The following is a 16,447-nucleotide window of genomic DNA, read 5'->3' on the forward strand; positions in this document are numbered from 1 at the left end:
TTTGGGTAATATGGACATTTTGATGATGTTAATTCTTCCAGTCCACGAACACAGTACATGTTTTCATTTGTTTGTGTCTTCCTAATTTCTTTCTTCAATGTTTTGTAGTTTTCTGAGTACAGGTCTTTTACCTCCTTGGTTAGGCTTATTCCTAGGTACTTTATTTTTCTTGTTGCTATATCAAATGGGATTTTTTTCCAGACTTCTGTTTCTGATATTTCATTGTTGGTGTTCACTTCTGAATGTTGACCCCGTCTGACCTCAGGCAGCCAGCTCCAAGACTGCCAGAGATGTGCTGTCTAGGGTTGTCTCCTTCAGTTGTTAATCTTGTCACTTTGCACTCAGCAGTCAGGCTTAAGCCCCAGAGGGCAGGGCAGAATTCCTACTGGGGTTGGGCCTATTGTTTCTTCTCAGGCTGCTGATGCTTGGAGGGGAATGGTCTGCCTGAGCAGATGGCTGCTGCAGTATGGGTGATGGCTCAGCACCGGGATTCCAACGGCCATTTTCTCAGCTGTCTTCCTCAAGCCTCCATCCCTCCGTCTCTCCACAAGCATCTCCTGTCCACTCTGTCCCTGCTTTGCCAGGGATCTATGTCTGCACTGACTCCTTCAGTTATTCATCTAGTCACTCTGCACTCAGCAGTCAGGCTTAAGCACCGCAGAGCAGGGGCAGAGGCTCTCTTGAGGGCGGGGCTATTGTTTCTCCTCAGCTGCTGCGTCTTGGAGGGGAGTGGTTTGCCTGAGCATAATGGCTGCCGCCGTTTGGGGGATGACTCAGCACCGGGACCCCTGCGGCTACTCTCTCCGTTCTCTCCCCAAAGCTTCCATCCCCAGTCTCTCCTCAAGAGTCTCCAGACCACTCTGCTCCCACCGTTGCTGGAACCCCAGGTAAGTGACAGCAAATGAAAGTATGTGCATTGGCCCTTTAAACAGCTCTTTGCATCTCCAGCTGTCTGTCTCTGGCAAAGAGCAACCCTGCTGCTTTTTGCCACCAGTTGTTAGCTCTGTACCTTTTGGGCTCTGGTGTTCTAGGCTGGGGATCCCAGCTTATTGTTTAGAGCCCACTCTTCTCAGGGGGTCTAACCTGCCACTTAATTATCCCTCCAGCACTGCCACCTGTGGGTGCCCAGCCAGCCCTCTCGAATCTCCACTGCATTCCTCACTAGACAGGTTGTGCTGGGGGTAATTCTGTATGTCCGAGGCTATAAGGCTTTTCTCTCACTATTGTTCAGTTGTTTGTTCTGGATAATTTCTTCACAGTTTAGTTGTAATTCCACATTGGTCCTGGGAGGAGGTTAGTGTGGCTTCCACTCACTCCTCCACCATCTTGCTGAATTGTGAAGGTATTTTTGAGTGTGGATAGTTATTCACATTGACTTTGGGGGGTGGCGGGGTGAACACTAGAAATCCCTATGCCGCCATTGTGCTGGCATCACTCTAGTTCCTGTTAAGAACTCTTACAACCCTATAATACAAATCTGACCAGCTCGATATTTTCACTGGGCAAACAATCTTATACTAAAGACATTTCTTCAATGAACTGGCTAATAAGCACATTAATAGATGCTAGACATCATTAATCATCAGAGAAATGCAAATCAAAACCACAAGGAGATACCATTTCAAATCTAGTAGGATAACTAAGATCAACAAGTCATAACAAACGTTTCGGTGAGGATATGGAGGAACAAGAACCCTCACACACTGCTGGGAGGGATGTAAAGGGAAGCAGCCACCTCAGAAAAGAGTCTGGAATTCCTTCAGTGGTTAAACATAGAATTACTACGTGAACCAGCAATTCCACTCCTAGGTATATACCCAAGGTAAATGAAATACATATTTACACAAAAACTTGTATAAGAATGTTTATAGTGGCATTATTTATAATGGCCAAAGATGGAAACACCCCAAATAACCACCCACTAATAAATAAATACATGAATGTGGTATGAACGATACAATAGAGTATTATTCAGCCATAAAAAGATGGATGAGCCTTGAAAAGATGCTAAGTGAAAGAAGCCAGTCACAAAGACCACAGTCATGTGACTCTACTTATATGAGATGTCCACGATAGGGAAATAGAGACAGAAAACAAATAAGCAGCAATGTAGGAATGGATAGGAGGTTGATAGCTAAAGGGGATGGGGTTTCTTTTTCAGGAGATGAAAATGTTCTAAAATTGATTATCAGTGATAACAGCTGTACAACTTTGTGACTCTAGTAAATGCCATCAAAGTACATAAGTTAAATGAGTGAATTGTATGGTATGTGAATTACATCACAATAAAACTTTTATTTTTTTTAAACTATCTTCAAAAGTGTCTTTAAAAGTTTCTCCTAATTCATCCGATCACTATGTAACATGTATCTTTTTTATTTGTATATTTGTTTTCTTATAAGATTTTAAAACATCAGCTTTCACGAACATACATTTTTATCCACACAAATGATAGTTAAAATATAGCTAGTATAAAGGGACTAGGCTTTAGGCTCATAATTATTTCTTACCATAGACTAAACAATTTCAGGAAGTCTATAAATAAAAGTGACTTTATTAGAAACTTCTACTTTCTGTTAAGACACCCTAGGCAATTCAGATTAGCCACCCACTGGTGACAAGTAAAATGCTACACAAACCTTTTTAAGTCTTCTTGAAAGCGTCAAAGAGGTTAGCCCAATAAAAACAGGCCTATTTGCCCTGAGGGCATTTGCCAATCCTGGGGAAGAAGCTATAAAGCTTGCAGCATATTGGGGAGGAATGATGAAAAACCATCCCCAAAGCTGAGCAGAAATCACCAAAGACATGTTTTTCGGGAGAGAAGAAGGAAAAGGGCATGAAATAGAAATAAACCTACCTCAGCCAAAAGAAAGTGAGTACACTACACTTAAAAACAGACAAATTAGACTTTGAGGCAAAAAGCATGACTAGAAATTAAATTCACTGCTTAAATATAAAGGTTCAACTTAATAGGAATATAAGAAAGTTTTAAATCTATGTGTCTAATAGCATAACAAAACTAGAAATTAAAATTGATAGAACTTCAAAAAAACAAACATACACATTTAATCTATAGACACGTAAACCATATGCAACAATTAAAGAACATACATTCTTTTTACTAATATTTCCAAAAACCACATTTAGAAAACATTTACAAGAATATATTATTATGATTATATTATATTGAGAATATTAAATAATTATATTAAAATTTATGTATTATAATACATACCTAGGATGATAACTATAGTTTCAACAATTTCAATAGTTAAGTCATTTAAAATAGGTTTTCTGACATCAATCTAATTAAGTTAGAAATTGAACAATATATCTAAAAATTCCCATTTGTTTGAAAATTAATATATATACTTCTGAATAGTATATATATCATGGGTCAAAGAAAAAAGCAGAAAACACTTTTGTTTAGACAACTACAAATCTGTGGGATGCAGTTAAGCCAGTTCTTAGAAATACATAGCTTTAAAGAACATATTTTAAAAATACCACTGAAAATTAACGAGCTAAGTCTCCACTATAAGTAGAAAAAAGGTAAAATAAATGTAAATAAATCTATAAGAAACAAAAATAAAAATATAAATTAATGAATCAGGAAAAACACAAAATACAGAGATTTGATGAAACCACAGTTGTTTCATTAAAACATCTAATAAAGCTGATAAAATTTTTAGTGAGACCAATTAAGAACAAGCCAAATTCTAATCAACAGATGAGTGAATAAATAAATTTTGGTATATATAATAGAATACTACTCAGGATTAAAAAAGAATAAACTATAAATATACACAACAACATGGATCAATCCAAAAATTAGGGTTAATAAAAGAAGTCAGAAAAAGAGATTATACTGTATAATTTTATATACATGATCTAAAAAAGGCAAACCAATCTATAGTGATAGAAAGTCAAACAGTGTATGGCTGAGGGGGAGGGTAGCATGGGTTATGAAAGGCACAAAGGAAATATTGGGCATGATGAATATGTTCACTCTCTTCAATATGGTCATGGATTAAACTATATCAAAATGTATTATATTGTATAATTTAGTGTGTCCATTGCACCTAAGCTTATGTAAAAGAACAAAACATAAAAAAATAAAAAGAAACAATAGCCTGTAGAAACAGACTCATAAGGACTCCAGATAAATAAATCAGACGAAAACTTTAATAGCTACATTTAGACTTATTTAGCGGAGTTTGCCGTCATAGACTCCAGCTCAAGGATGGAGTAACCTGTGGCAAACCAGTGCTCCCATGAAAAGTGGGGGATCTGAGGGTCCTGGATCCCAGTGAGAAGGGAGGGCAGAGAACACACAGCAGCTATTTCCTTCAAGACATTTGCCAAATTATGAAGCTGTGTGGGACTAGAGATAAGAAATTAGAGACACTCGACACTCTGAAAGTGGAGTCTTATCAGTCTCACAGTATGAAGGAGGTGAGAATTAAAGCTCAGATCTTCTGAGGAAAGGGGCCTCACATAAGCACGTGAGGCTGCCTGGGCTCATTGTACTGGATAAACTTACTGGAGAGAGTAATCTGCTTCACTATGTCCGCCTAGCAGAGGGAAGTGTAAACTCACTCTGAAAGAAGACAGTATCATCCAGAACCTGTACTAACAGTTTGTACACAGTGTCTAGTATGCAGCAGACAGTAAGTAAAACCTAATAAAATATGGTTAGGTATGCCAAAAGATAGGACCTATCACTGGATTAAGAATTTGTTGAAAGAATCCCATAGGAATTCTAGGGATGAAAAATTTAAATACTGAAATTAATGTCATGATAGACTGTTTAACAGAAGATTAGAACACCAGCAGAATAAATAAGAGAACTAGATGTGTCAGTTGAAAATATGCACACTGTGATGCAGAAAGTAAAAGGAGAGAAAATACAGAAGAAATGGTAAGACGCTGTGAAAAGCACTGGTATGTTGGAATTCAAGGAGAGAGAAAATGGAAGAGAAGCAATATTTAAAGAGATAATGGAAAATAACTTTTCACAACTGTTAAAGGACACTAAGTAAAAATTATAATACTGTGCCCTAGCTGGTGTGGCTCAGTGGATTGAGCACTGGCCTGTGAAGCAAAGGGTCATGGGTTTAATTCCCAGTCAGGGCACATGCCTGGGTTGCAGGCCAGGTCCCCAGCAGAGGGTGCGTGAGAGGCAGTCACACATTCTCTCCCTCTCTTTCTCCCTCCCTTCCTCTCTCTCTAAAAATAAATAAATAAATAATCTTTTTTAAAAGTCGTAATACTGTATTATGGGGTTTATAATTTGTAACTGTAATGTATGTGACAACAGTACCACGAATGAGGAGGGTAAACAGAAATGTAGTGCTTCAAGTTTCCTATATTTGATGTGAAGAAGTATAGTCTGAGCCCTGGCTGGTGCAGATCAGTGGACTGAGTTCAGGCCTGTGAACCAAAGCATTGCTGGTTTGATTCTCCATCAGGGCACATGCCTGGGTTACAGGCCAGGTCCCCAGTAGGAGGCACTCAAGAGGCAACCACACACTGATGTTTCACTGCCCCTCTTTCTTCCTCCCTTCTTCTCTCTAAAAAAATAAATAAATAAAATCTTTTTTTTAAAAAAAAGAAGCATAATCTGTTAAACCTAAGTGATTTGTTAAAGATACCCAATGCATTGCCTAGAAAAAAAAGGAAGTTAAATGAAATTATGAAATTTTGATTAATATATAAGGAAGCAGGTTTAAAAGAACAGAAAAACTAAACACAGATGAGACAACTAGAAAAGAAATAAAATGGTACACCTAAATAACTCATACTGATCATTAATTTAAATGTAAATAGAATAACTCTAATTAAAAAACAGAGATTATCAGACTGGATTTAACTAAATGCCTTCTACAAGATAAATGTTGAAAATACAAAGACACAGACTCATTGGATATTAAAAAGTTATAAAAGCTATGCCATGCAAAACAATCAGAAGAAAGTGGGAGTGACTATATGCACTTCAAACAAAATAAATAAACTTCCAGACATGGGGGATTGATTACCAGAGATATAAAGAGACATTTATGATTAAAGTGTCAATTCATCAGAAAGACATAATGTATATGTGTTTAAGCCAAATGTATATGTGTTTAAGCCAAATGTACAAGCTTAGTTGGCAACTACTCCCTTGGTAATTAACAGAATAATAATAACATTAGCAAGGGTAGAGATCACCTGAGCAATACCACTGATCACCTTGACCTCACTGATACTTGGTAAAAACACTGAACTCGACAACTGAGGGGGGTCCTTCTTTGGAGGTGCCCGTGGAATGTTCATCAAGATAGACCATTACATTGGTCTCACTTTTCAAAAGATTGAAATTTTAAACAAAATTAAAGTCTCAAAAAATTCCAAAAGATTGAAATCTTACAGTATGTTCTCTTATAGAAATGGAATTAAGTTAAAAATCAACAAAAAGAAGATATCTAGAAAAGATATCTATTATTACATTTATTCCTAAATGTTTTATTGTTTTGATGCTATTATGAATGGAATTGTTCCCTTAATCTCAATTTTTAATTATTCACTGCAAGTGTATAGAAATACAATCGGTCATTTGACATTTGTGTGCTCCCACCTTGCTGAATTCTTTGATCAGCTCCAAGACCCCCAGCAGATGTCTGAAACCACGAGTAGTACCAACGCCTATTTATGCTGTTGTTTCCTATACACACAGGTACATACTCTGTCCCTGTAAACAATGATAAAGTTTAATTTTGTAAATTAGGTACAGCAAAAGGTTAACAATAACTAATAGGACAATTATAACAGTATACTATAATACAAGTTATGTGAATGTGGTCTCTCTCTCAAAATATCTAATTGACTGTACTTACCCTTCTGGTCCTGATATGAAGTGATCTAATTCCTACGTGATGAGATGAATGAATGACGTAGGCATCATGACATAACACCTGGCTACTGCTGACCCTCTGACATACAAACGAGCATTTCACGGCTTCTCTGTGGCACGTCCAAACTGCCAGCATCACTACTCTTGCTCTTTGGGGCCATTGTTACATAAAGGAAGGGTCCCTTGAACACGAGCACTGCAGTATCTCCACCAAGGCCAACGGGGAGCGTCTACAGCTGGAGAGACGCGGGACAAACGGATGTCATGTCCCAGGCCTCGCGAGATTCATCACAGCTACTCAGGGTGGCGCACAATTTAAAACGCAGGAATTATTTCTGTATTTTTCCACTTAATATTTGGAACCACCCGTGACTGTGGGGAACTGAAGCTGTGGAAAGTGAAACTCTGAATCGGGGGAGACTGCTGTATTCACAAACCCAGAAGAGCAGGTTTTAACAGCTTACGTGTTCAGTCCTCCCCTAACAAAACTGGAAATCTTATTACTAAGGAACCTAAGTGACCCATCAGAGATTCCGGCAGAGGAATCACCTTCCGCTTCAAAGCAGTGGTTCACAGTCTCTCATACGGACTGTTGCCATTGGTTTCCATGCCTTGTTAATCCTCCTGTAAAGTCACGTTCAATGGTAGACTACAAAAGCTTCCCAATTCCTTTGCCAGAGGTTTCAGAATCCTTCCATGTGCTGATTCCCCTTCAACCAAAAGAATGGCAATATGATCGATGATTCTTGTCATTAAGGACTACAGACTCAACTTGAAGGACAATTGGATAGTCCTACTAAATTCCATCCCTACGTTAACTATTCCCTCCTGATTTACCACTTTTTACCAACTTCTCCTGTTCTTTCTTCTACATTCCTGCTGTTAAACTGCTTTCCCGGCCACTCTTCTGCTAATTCCTTAACATTTATTAGTGTCCTCTAGCCTTTGTGCCTTAGTTTCCTTCTCCCCGCTTTGTATCCTCACTAGATGCTCCCATTCGTACACCTATTTCAACTTTCATCACCCAGATGACTGCTAGCTCCCACTGCTGGCCCTAAATTCTAAAATCTGGGCAATGGATCCAAAACCACCTTCACCTTCTCCTCCCAACTTGCCTTTCCTAAGGACCAACATTTCTACTTCCAGTTGTGAAAGTGAGACACTTGAGTACTTCGACTCCTCTCTCCTCCCATAAATTAAGGAGAGTCTGATGATCTTTCTCATGGCAGGAGGAACGTCACGATACAGTTTTTACTTGCTCTTCCAGCTTCGTCTCCTCCCTCACCTAAGAAACTTCTTTAACTCTCATTCTATGTACCCACCATACACTTCTCGACTACTGCTAAATTCTCTTTCTTACCTTGCTTAATTGCAAATTCCTACAATCTCCCGGACTTGCCTTAAGCATCTCCTCTTGAAACCTGAGACTTCTTCAGTCTAGTGTTTGTTAATGACAGATCTGAATAACTTTGGCTGGTGCAATGGAGAAACTACTGCTCATAAGCAGGTTCAGCAAATAAGACTCCAGACAACATAGTTCGATCCGTATCAGGATGAAACGACCACAGTGCAATAACCACAGCGTGCGTATGGCAACAGAGAAGGCATCGAGTCGTTAGGTGTTTCCTCTACCAATTTTGTTTGGACTGAGCCTTGCAGATACATAGGAATCTGTCGGGTGGACAGGTAGGTGGGAGGAAGGCATTAGCTAACAGGGCACATTCCGGGAACTGCTAGTACAGTGCCAGACACAAAGGAAATGGTGAGGGAGGGCTCAGATCATGAAGACCAGAAAAGGGAAGGTAACTAGCAGCCATGGAAGGAGACATTCGAGACCAGGTGAGAGGCAAGGAGACAACTGGGAGACTAGTGCATTATACTAAGCAAGAAATGATGGACTAAAAATCAGTGACAGCGAGATAAGACAGCAGGGTACAGAAGCTAAGTGCTTACCCTTGTTTCAGACACAAAATTACGCACACTCAATCTTCAGAACAAGCCTAAGGGGTAATGATCCTATTTTTACACAAGAAACTCAAGCTTCCAAGAACGCCGCTTGCTCAAAATGGCACAGCGTACAAGTGGGAGCACAGATTCAAATTTCAAAGATCCTACTCCTTAGCAGGATCCTCTAAAAGGCATTCAGTGAATTACTACTTTTCTTAAACAAGATTTATCTAAGGTTAGAAATGACCGATTTCAGAATATACACCTTCACAAAGTTTAACCTCCCAAACTGAACTAGATAAATACAAGCAATGTGGGTAAACCCTAAATTTATTTCACTCCTTAAAGCTTACAAAGGACAGGGTTTGACTGATTTACTCCATTCCAATTTATTCTTACTACAGTATTAAAGATTAGACATCAAGGAGGACGTGGGAAGACCTGAACTCCTTTAGGTAAAAAAGCAAATCCCCATATCAAGTGTATTGATGGCAGCCATATGTAAAATGCTACAGTGTACAGTAATGGCACGCCCGTGAACACTGCAGAAAATATGTAGTACACGTGCTCAAGCCGTGAGAAAGGTGGCAGATGAGTGTTTCAAGTCATATGTCAACTCCAACAGGTTAGGTGGCTACCTCCAACGTGAGACCGGGGCACAGTCTGGGGTGCACGGACCATGAGCGCCCGCCATGGGCCCGCGGGTCTGGGAGCCTGTGTGCCACCCCTGCCCTCGGCCTGTTGCTGGCCAGGCCTCCGCGCTGAAACACTTTTGTTTCCATTACGGACAGGGCATTTCATTGCTGCTTCGCTTCAGGTAATGCATCCTGATGTGAAATGTAACAAAATATGCAAAATGAAGGGGAAAGTTTTGTGAAGTTTTTTTGCCCATGTCTGACAAAACATACATAAACCTAGTGTCGGTTTCCCAGAAAACACTCTCTAATGGACAGCTTCAGGTAAGGTAACTAGGGTTACATTTTTCAAATGCTCTTCTCGGTCATCCGGACCATTCAGTGACATATGTGTTACGTTGTATTTATGTTCAAATGTGTATGTGTATTTATGCACATACACTGTTTTAGGAGAAAACATCAGCATTTCCGCTTGGTAATTTAAATAATGTCAACTACACGTGTTTATTTGTAAAACTTCCCATAGTGAAACACGTTACAGTTACCTAGAAACATTCATTTTTCACTATTAACAATTTGAATAATTATGGAATGTTTGCATAATGCAACCAAGTGAGTTATAGAAAAGTCACATAAACAATATATATCTGATGCCCAATCCTTTACAAATATTAAATTACCTTCACTGGGTTTCTAAACTGTCAAGTATAAATAGGATGAGGTCAGCAATACTTCAGATGAGGCACTTTAACAATTAAAAAGATCAGGTGTACAAACTGTAAAACAGAACTCTCGACATCAACCTTATCCTTAATTTCAGACGTGATTAATCTGAGATGGTCTACATTAAGGAGTGTTATAAACCTTTATTTCTTGCCCTTCTGCCTTCACTTGACCCAAGGCAACATAAAAATGAAATACATAAGATACACAGAAATCACCACGGACCAGTCCATGTGCTCACATACAAAGGAACTAAACATTATCTAATGACACTGGGGTTTCAGAAAGCGACAAAATTTCACACAGAAACTGACGTGTAATTGTTTTCATGAATGTGTGTAAATACATTGGTCTCCCAAAGGCAAAATGGTATCTCCACTATATTCCCAGACAAAAATGCCCTCAAACCTACTATTTAATTAACTGAATTAAAACTATGTCTTACGTACTCTTTTCAAACACTGAATTTTTAAAATAGAGAAATTAAAATATTACATTTTAACCTTAAAAATTAAAACATTAGATTTACCAATACTTCACAGATTACAGTTTCAAGATTTAAAAAAAGCAATAAGGAACAGAACAAGATAGATGTTTTGTTTTACCAGCCTTTTATGAAAGACCTTTTCATCACAAACATTTGGCCAATTCATTTTCAACCTTAAACCAAGTTTTCTGAATATTTATACTGCATCTTTTGGTAGTTAAAAGAATAAATACTTGATTAGAGGACATTAATTCATGTTGCTTCATGAATTCTGAGTTCTGTATTTTCTCTACTGTCGAATTTCAACACACCTCTTTCAGTAAGCAAACGGCTGACTCCAATTTTTAAAGTTCATCCAGAAGGAAGTCCAATCTGTGGATTCATTAACTACATGTTTTAGGTGAGAACAGTTAAATCTCACTACGCTTGTTTCATTTCTGGTAGTTTGTCGTTTGAGAAATTTCTACAGCCCAGGCACCCAGACGCCGCTCAGCAAACGTGAGTTTGGACTCATCTGAACATGGTTGGCCGCTCCGATGCACTGATCAGAGCCGCCCGCTCCGCACGTCTGCACGCGAGGGCACTCGTGTGCCTTCATTCCCTAGCTCAGTGCGGCTCCTCCGAAAAGAGAAACGAGCTTTAGTTTCATGTGCTAGCTGACACTTCAGTTTCTTCTAAATCAAAAGTCGCCAATTTTCAAAGGAATGGAAAGAGAAATACTTATTTAGAAGAACAAAAATTAAGCTTGGCAAAAGTAGTGACTTTTATTTACAATTGCATGTAACAAGATTACAACAGAAACTAGTGCTATCTTCGGGACAAAAGCAATGATTTATCGGTAATGGCAATGGATGGAATTGTGACAGTCTCTGGCGAGAACCGAGCGGTCGTCCGGGAGCTGTGGGTCTGATCGCCACGTGGCCTTCCCGTGTCTCCGGTACCTTAGTGACTTTCTCCTTTTTTGCCCACTACCTAGAAAAACAAAAATAATTTTATATGTACATCTTACTGATTCAGAAATATGGGTTATCTTCCAAGTAATACCACTACAAAACAGTATTAATTGTTCATCATCTTTGACACCTGGAGTTAACTCTTGCCCCGCACTTTTCCCGGCATGCAGTCCACACTCACTGCGAGGCACGCGGTGCCCGCCCCGCCCGCCCCGCCCCGCCCCTTCCAGCCTCGAGGAATCAGAGCGACTCCGCATGCAGGCTGCTGCTGGCTCCCCACACTGTTTTAGGGAAAAGTAATGCAATTCTTCAAAACAAGGTTGACAGTTTAGAGACATTAATAAAAAGATGATGCTATATGAGTGAAACATGTGGCATACTATTTTTAGAAAATTAGAAATCAAATGTCAAACACAATCTAGAATTGAAAGAGTATGCTAAACTTAGGTCTTCATGTCCAAGATGACAGGTTTCTAGATGTTTCTCTCAATATGTAGACATGTAATAGAAGTATTAAAAAATGACTGACTTTGCCTAGCTTCTATTTTTAAGAAACCCTGGTTTCTATAAATGCACTATAAAAATAAATCCGTCAATGATTAGAAAAATTGTTGATTAGAAGGTTTTTAAAATGTCCTAGTTGCTATAAATGTGGCAGAATAAAAATATAAATAAACTTGGTTTCTACCAAGTTCTAGAAAACAAATTTTCTGTGGGAAATTTCTAAAACTATGTTCTAATTGAATAGTTTACTTCAAACCTGAGGTTTATTATTAAATAATGTATTCTCATAGCAGAATGCCTCAAAAGGAATCTACTTGCAAGCTATTGTATATATTTGTATAGGAAAATGTCTACATACATTTGTAAATGTAAATTTCATATTTTAAACTGACTCTTTTCCAAATGATAGTGTCTGAATCAAGCAAAACTGGCCTAAAATAATAAATGGCTGAGTCAATGTCCTTCATGAGAAAAGAGAAGAAAATCCCTTCCACTGAATGTCCAGACACATAACGCTGGAACTGCTGTTTTCCCCACCTCAAGTAAAACCACTATTACTTTAAAAGAACTCCTCACTAAACCAAGGAAACCATGTGTTAGAAAGCCCAAAAAGCCAGGAAGATGCTAAAGAGATTGTCTCAGAAAAGAGTATGTGGATGAGAGTAAGAAATGTAGGTTTTAATAGCCGTAAGGAGCCTTCTTCAAAGAAGAAAGGGAGATGAAACCATTTGTATCAAGAATGAATTCAAGCAGGTAAACACTGAAAGCATTATTGATCATTGTATCATTTGAGAACACACAGAACACAGCTATTAGATTAAGCAAAAGAAACTAGTATTAAAAATTAAACTTTTAGCAGATGTGATACAGAAGACACAAATCTGCATACTGTTTCACAGGTTGATAGCTCTCAACTTGCCAATGTGTACTCTCTGTAAAAAAGAAGAAATTTAACATTCCAATATGGATTTTCTCATCCCACACATAAAGCTCTTTTATTCATTTTAAGTTTTTATATTAACACCCCAGACAAACAAAAGTCTAGGTACATCAAAATTAGGTGTCAAAAATATTTCTTCAGTAAATAGTCCTTTTTTCTTCTATATTAATATTTTAAACCAGCCTAATCTTCAGTCCATAAGTCTTTCAACTGGCCTTGAGCTCATGTGGGTAGGCAAAGCATAGGACACACCCACAATTAGTAAGCAAAATGATTTCTGGGCTGCAGCTCCAATGAGGGAAAAAACATCTCTCAACTACAGCCTAATCAATATACTATACTACCAGCAGTATAAACGAACTTGATACAACGGTCTGTATTTGGTTTCCAAAATGATTCTACAGTTCCTAAAAATAAAAGCTAAACTTCAGATGGAATTAAAATATTATCCAACAACTAGTTAAATCTGAAACCATTTACAACACATCAATTTTATTGCAACATTATTTCTCAAAAGGCAGTACACAATTAAGTATGAGACAGGAGAGAGTTCTGAATGCATCAGGGCAGCTACACATGTGGGGAGGAAATGGAAGCCCCTCGCCCGCCGCAAGCCCCACACAACAACGGAAACAGAACGAAAGCCCGTGGCGCAGCAGGACTGGTGGGGTCTGAAGACAGAGATGGTGGAGGAAGCTAGGGAACAGTGAGGCCGATCCAGATGCCAGAGGCTGGAGAGGTCTTGCGCCAACAGTGATGAGAACATGGGAAGGGTGAGAGCGGACAGGTGCAAGATGAGCAGAGAAGCAAGGAGGGGAGTGAGATAAGGTCAGTCTTTCTATTACTTCATTTTTAAAAATCTTCTGGTTTTAGTTCATTTGAGTTGGATTAAAAAAGCTGAAAAATAAACAGACAGAAATGTTACAAGAACAGCTGACACGGTGAATGGCCAGTTTAGAAAAGTCTGTTTTTATTACAGTGAGAGAGAACCTGCTCTGCTCTTCTTCCCATGCAACTCATTCCCTACGAAGCAGAAGCCCCTCTGAGGTTGCCCATTTTTGTCCTTATCTTTTATTACTTTTGCACTAAAATAAAGCAATCCATGTACAGAGCATGTTTTAGCAAAGAAAACATCTACTTCCAATTAAGATGGCAAGCTTTTCATTCTGCAACACAAAGGACCCATTTACAACAGCAAATGGCTTAAGTGTATATTATAATCTGTGCACCATGCCTGTAATTATGAGCCAAAAAAAGACAAGCGGAAGGTGTGTTCTAGTCTGCCAAACCTTCAAAGTACCTTATTCAAAGTTGCAGTGGCATGCAAGGGGGTCTAAGATTTCTACCCACATCCAAGATTCTTTAGTGTTACCTTAGCTTCTGTCATCTTAGTGACATAAGGAGGTCAATGACATTCTGAAAACTAAAATTATCTAGAACAACTCACACAACATAAAAATGTAAACTGATAATGCCAAATGATCCTGTTTTATCATTCATTAAACCACTTTATATAACTTCACTACACAGAGGTATCAAACTTTTCTTCTCTGTGCTGATAAAATATGTACTAAATCTATTTTGAAATTTTAAATTCTAATTACTATGTGTAATCCCTTTAAAATTCAGAATGACTAAATAAGGGAAAGAAGGGCCACACTTGACTTGTCCTGGGAAGTTCCTCTTTTCCATTCTAACTAGAGTGCCCACTGCTATCCTGGCTCCTCCATCCACTCCTACTCCTCAAGCTACATTCAAAACACTCTTCCTTCACAAAATACTCTTCCTTCCCCAGCACCGTTGTGAAAAAAGAAATAACGCTGGCCTGGAAGATATGAGGATACCCTGTGGAGGAAGAGAAGCTTGAACTATGCTTGATTCACTTGATTAGCTTTCTAGATGTCTGTGGATTATTCTTCAAGAACGTGACCTCACTGCAGACAGGGATCACCACTGCACCCGGCAGGCACAGTCCTGCGAAGACCGTACCGCGTATCTATCATCTCCTTCGCTAGAAACCAAACTCAACCAAACTCAAGTTTTTACAGGCAACTCTATACAAGGACCAAACTGGCCAATTTTAGTTAAAAAGACACTAATTTTATTGCAATTTTCCTATGCTAAAGTTGTTGACTTAGCATAATAAATATTTTAAAAAGTGAGAAATAACCCTGCAGGACAATGAATTACACAGGCAGAACAAATCTCACTCAGAAATTATTAAAAGGAAATGTAATGTAATATTAGTATTATGTCAGAAAACCATTCAACCAATTAAAATGCATCAGACATTGTCAGCACAGGGCGAAGAAGCCCAGAACACCACAAAGGAGCCCACATCCACTCCAGTGTTAAACTGTTCTCGCAGCAGTTCCCGGTGTGGCCCAGGCTCCGGAAGGGTCCCTGAAACCCTTTCAGAAGTCTTCAAGCTAAATACTATTTTCATAATAATGCTAAATTGTTATTTGCCTTTTTAACTGTCATTGTCTCACAAGTGTACAACGGAGTTTTTGAGAGGCTACATACCTGTGACAGCACAACTGACTAATGAAAAAACAAATAGGAGAATAAGAGAATTCAATGAAGCTAAATAGTAAAGAAATTTGTAAAAGTATAAAACAACATTCTTCCCCTCATTAAGCCGGTTTTTGTTTTGGAAAATACCATATTTTGCTGTGTATAATGTGCACCCACATTTCTGACCCAAACTTTCAGGGAAAAAATTTTTGTTTTAATTTTTTAATTCAATTTTTATATTTAGAAACAAAACCAATTATCATATTCCAGGATATTATTTTGCATACATATATCATTGCTTCCTAGAGTTACACTTTTCATGTATAAGCATAAATAAAAGAATTAAAAACATTTATATAAATATGGAATTAATACTACTCATATATAATGTGCATCCTTATTTTCCCCTCAAAATTTTGGGCAAAAAAAGTATGCATTACACACAGCAAAATACAGTATATACAATTTAAAAATATTATTTGTGTTAATATACAATGAGTTTATTATTTGTAAGTAAATAGTTTTTTAATTGCTCAGTTTTAATTTCTTAAATGGTAAATGTTAGACAGGTAGAGCCACAGAAACACAAGCTCTTATTGGTCCTCAATAATATTTAATAGTACAAAAGGGTCCTGAGTCCAAAAAATTTGACAAGTACTGCTCGATAGTAAATTTTATTTTTTAAAAAATTTTATTCATTTTTAAGAGAGGGGGAGGGAGGGAGAAAGAGTGGGAGAGAAATATCAATGTGAGGTTGCCTCTCACGCACCCTTAACTGGGGACCTGGCCCACAACCCAGGCATGTGCCCTAGACTGGGAATCGAACCAGTGACTCTTCGGTTCACAGGC

At 38.3% G+C, this 16,447-nt stretch overlaps 1 protein-coding gene across 3 annotated transcripts in view; it reads right to left on the reverse strand.

Annotated features, from left to right (window-relative positions):
- Positions 1-10,320: 10,320 nt before the first annotated feature.
- TXNL1 (thioredoxin like 1) overlaps positions 10,321-16,447 on the reverse strand; it is a 28,638-nt gene continuing 22,511 nt past the window's right edge. Inside the window, exon 8 of one of the 3 annotated variants that reach the window (XM_045850243.1) lies at positions 10,321-11,656. In XM_045850243.1, the coding sequence (XP_045706199.1) occupies positions 11,627-11,656 (30 nt within the window). In that variant the 3' untranslated portion in view covers positions 10,321-11,626. Of the gene's footprint in view, positions 11,657-13,019; positions 13,074-13,526; positions 13,979-16,447 lie in introns of those variants that run through there. The other 2 variants (XM_045850242.1, XM_045850244.1) reach the window with 2 other exon arrangements.

This window comes from Phyllostomus hastatus, unplaced genomic scaffold, assembly GCF_019186645.2.
Source record: "Phyllostomus hastatus isolate PE091 unplaced genomic scaffold, TTU_PhHast_1.1 phas_contig_80, whole genome shotgun sequence".
Classification (NCBI taxonomy): domain Eukaryota; kingdom Metazoa; phylum Chordata; class Mammalia; order Chiroptera; family Phyllostomidae; genus Phyllostomus; species Phyllostomus hastatus.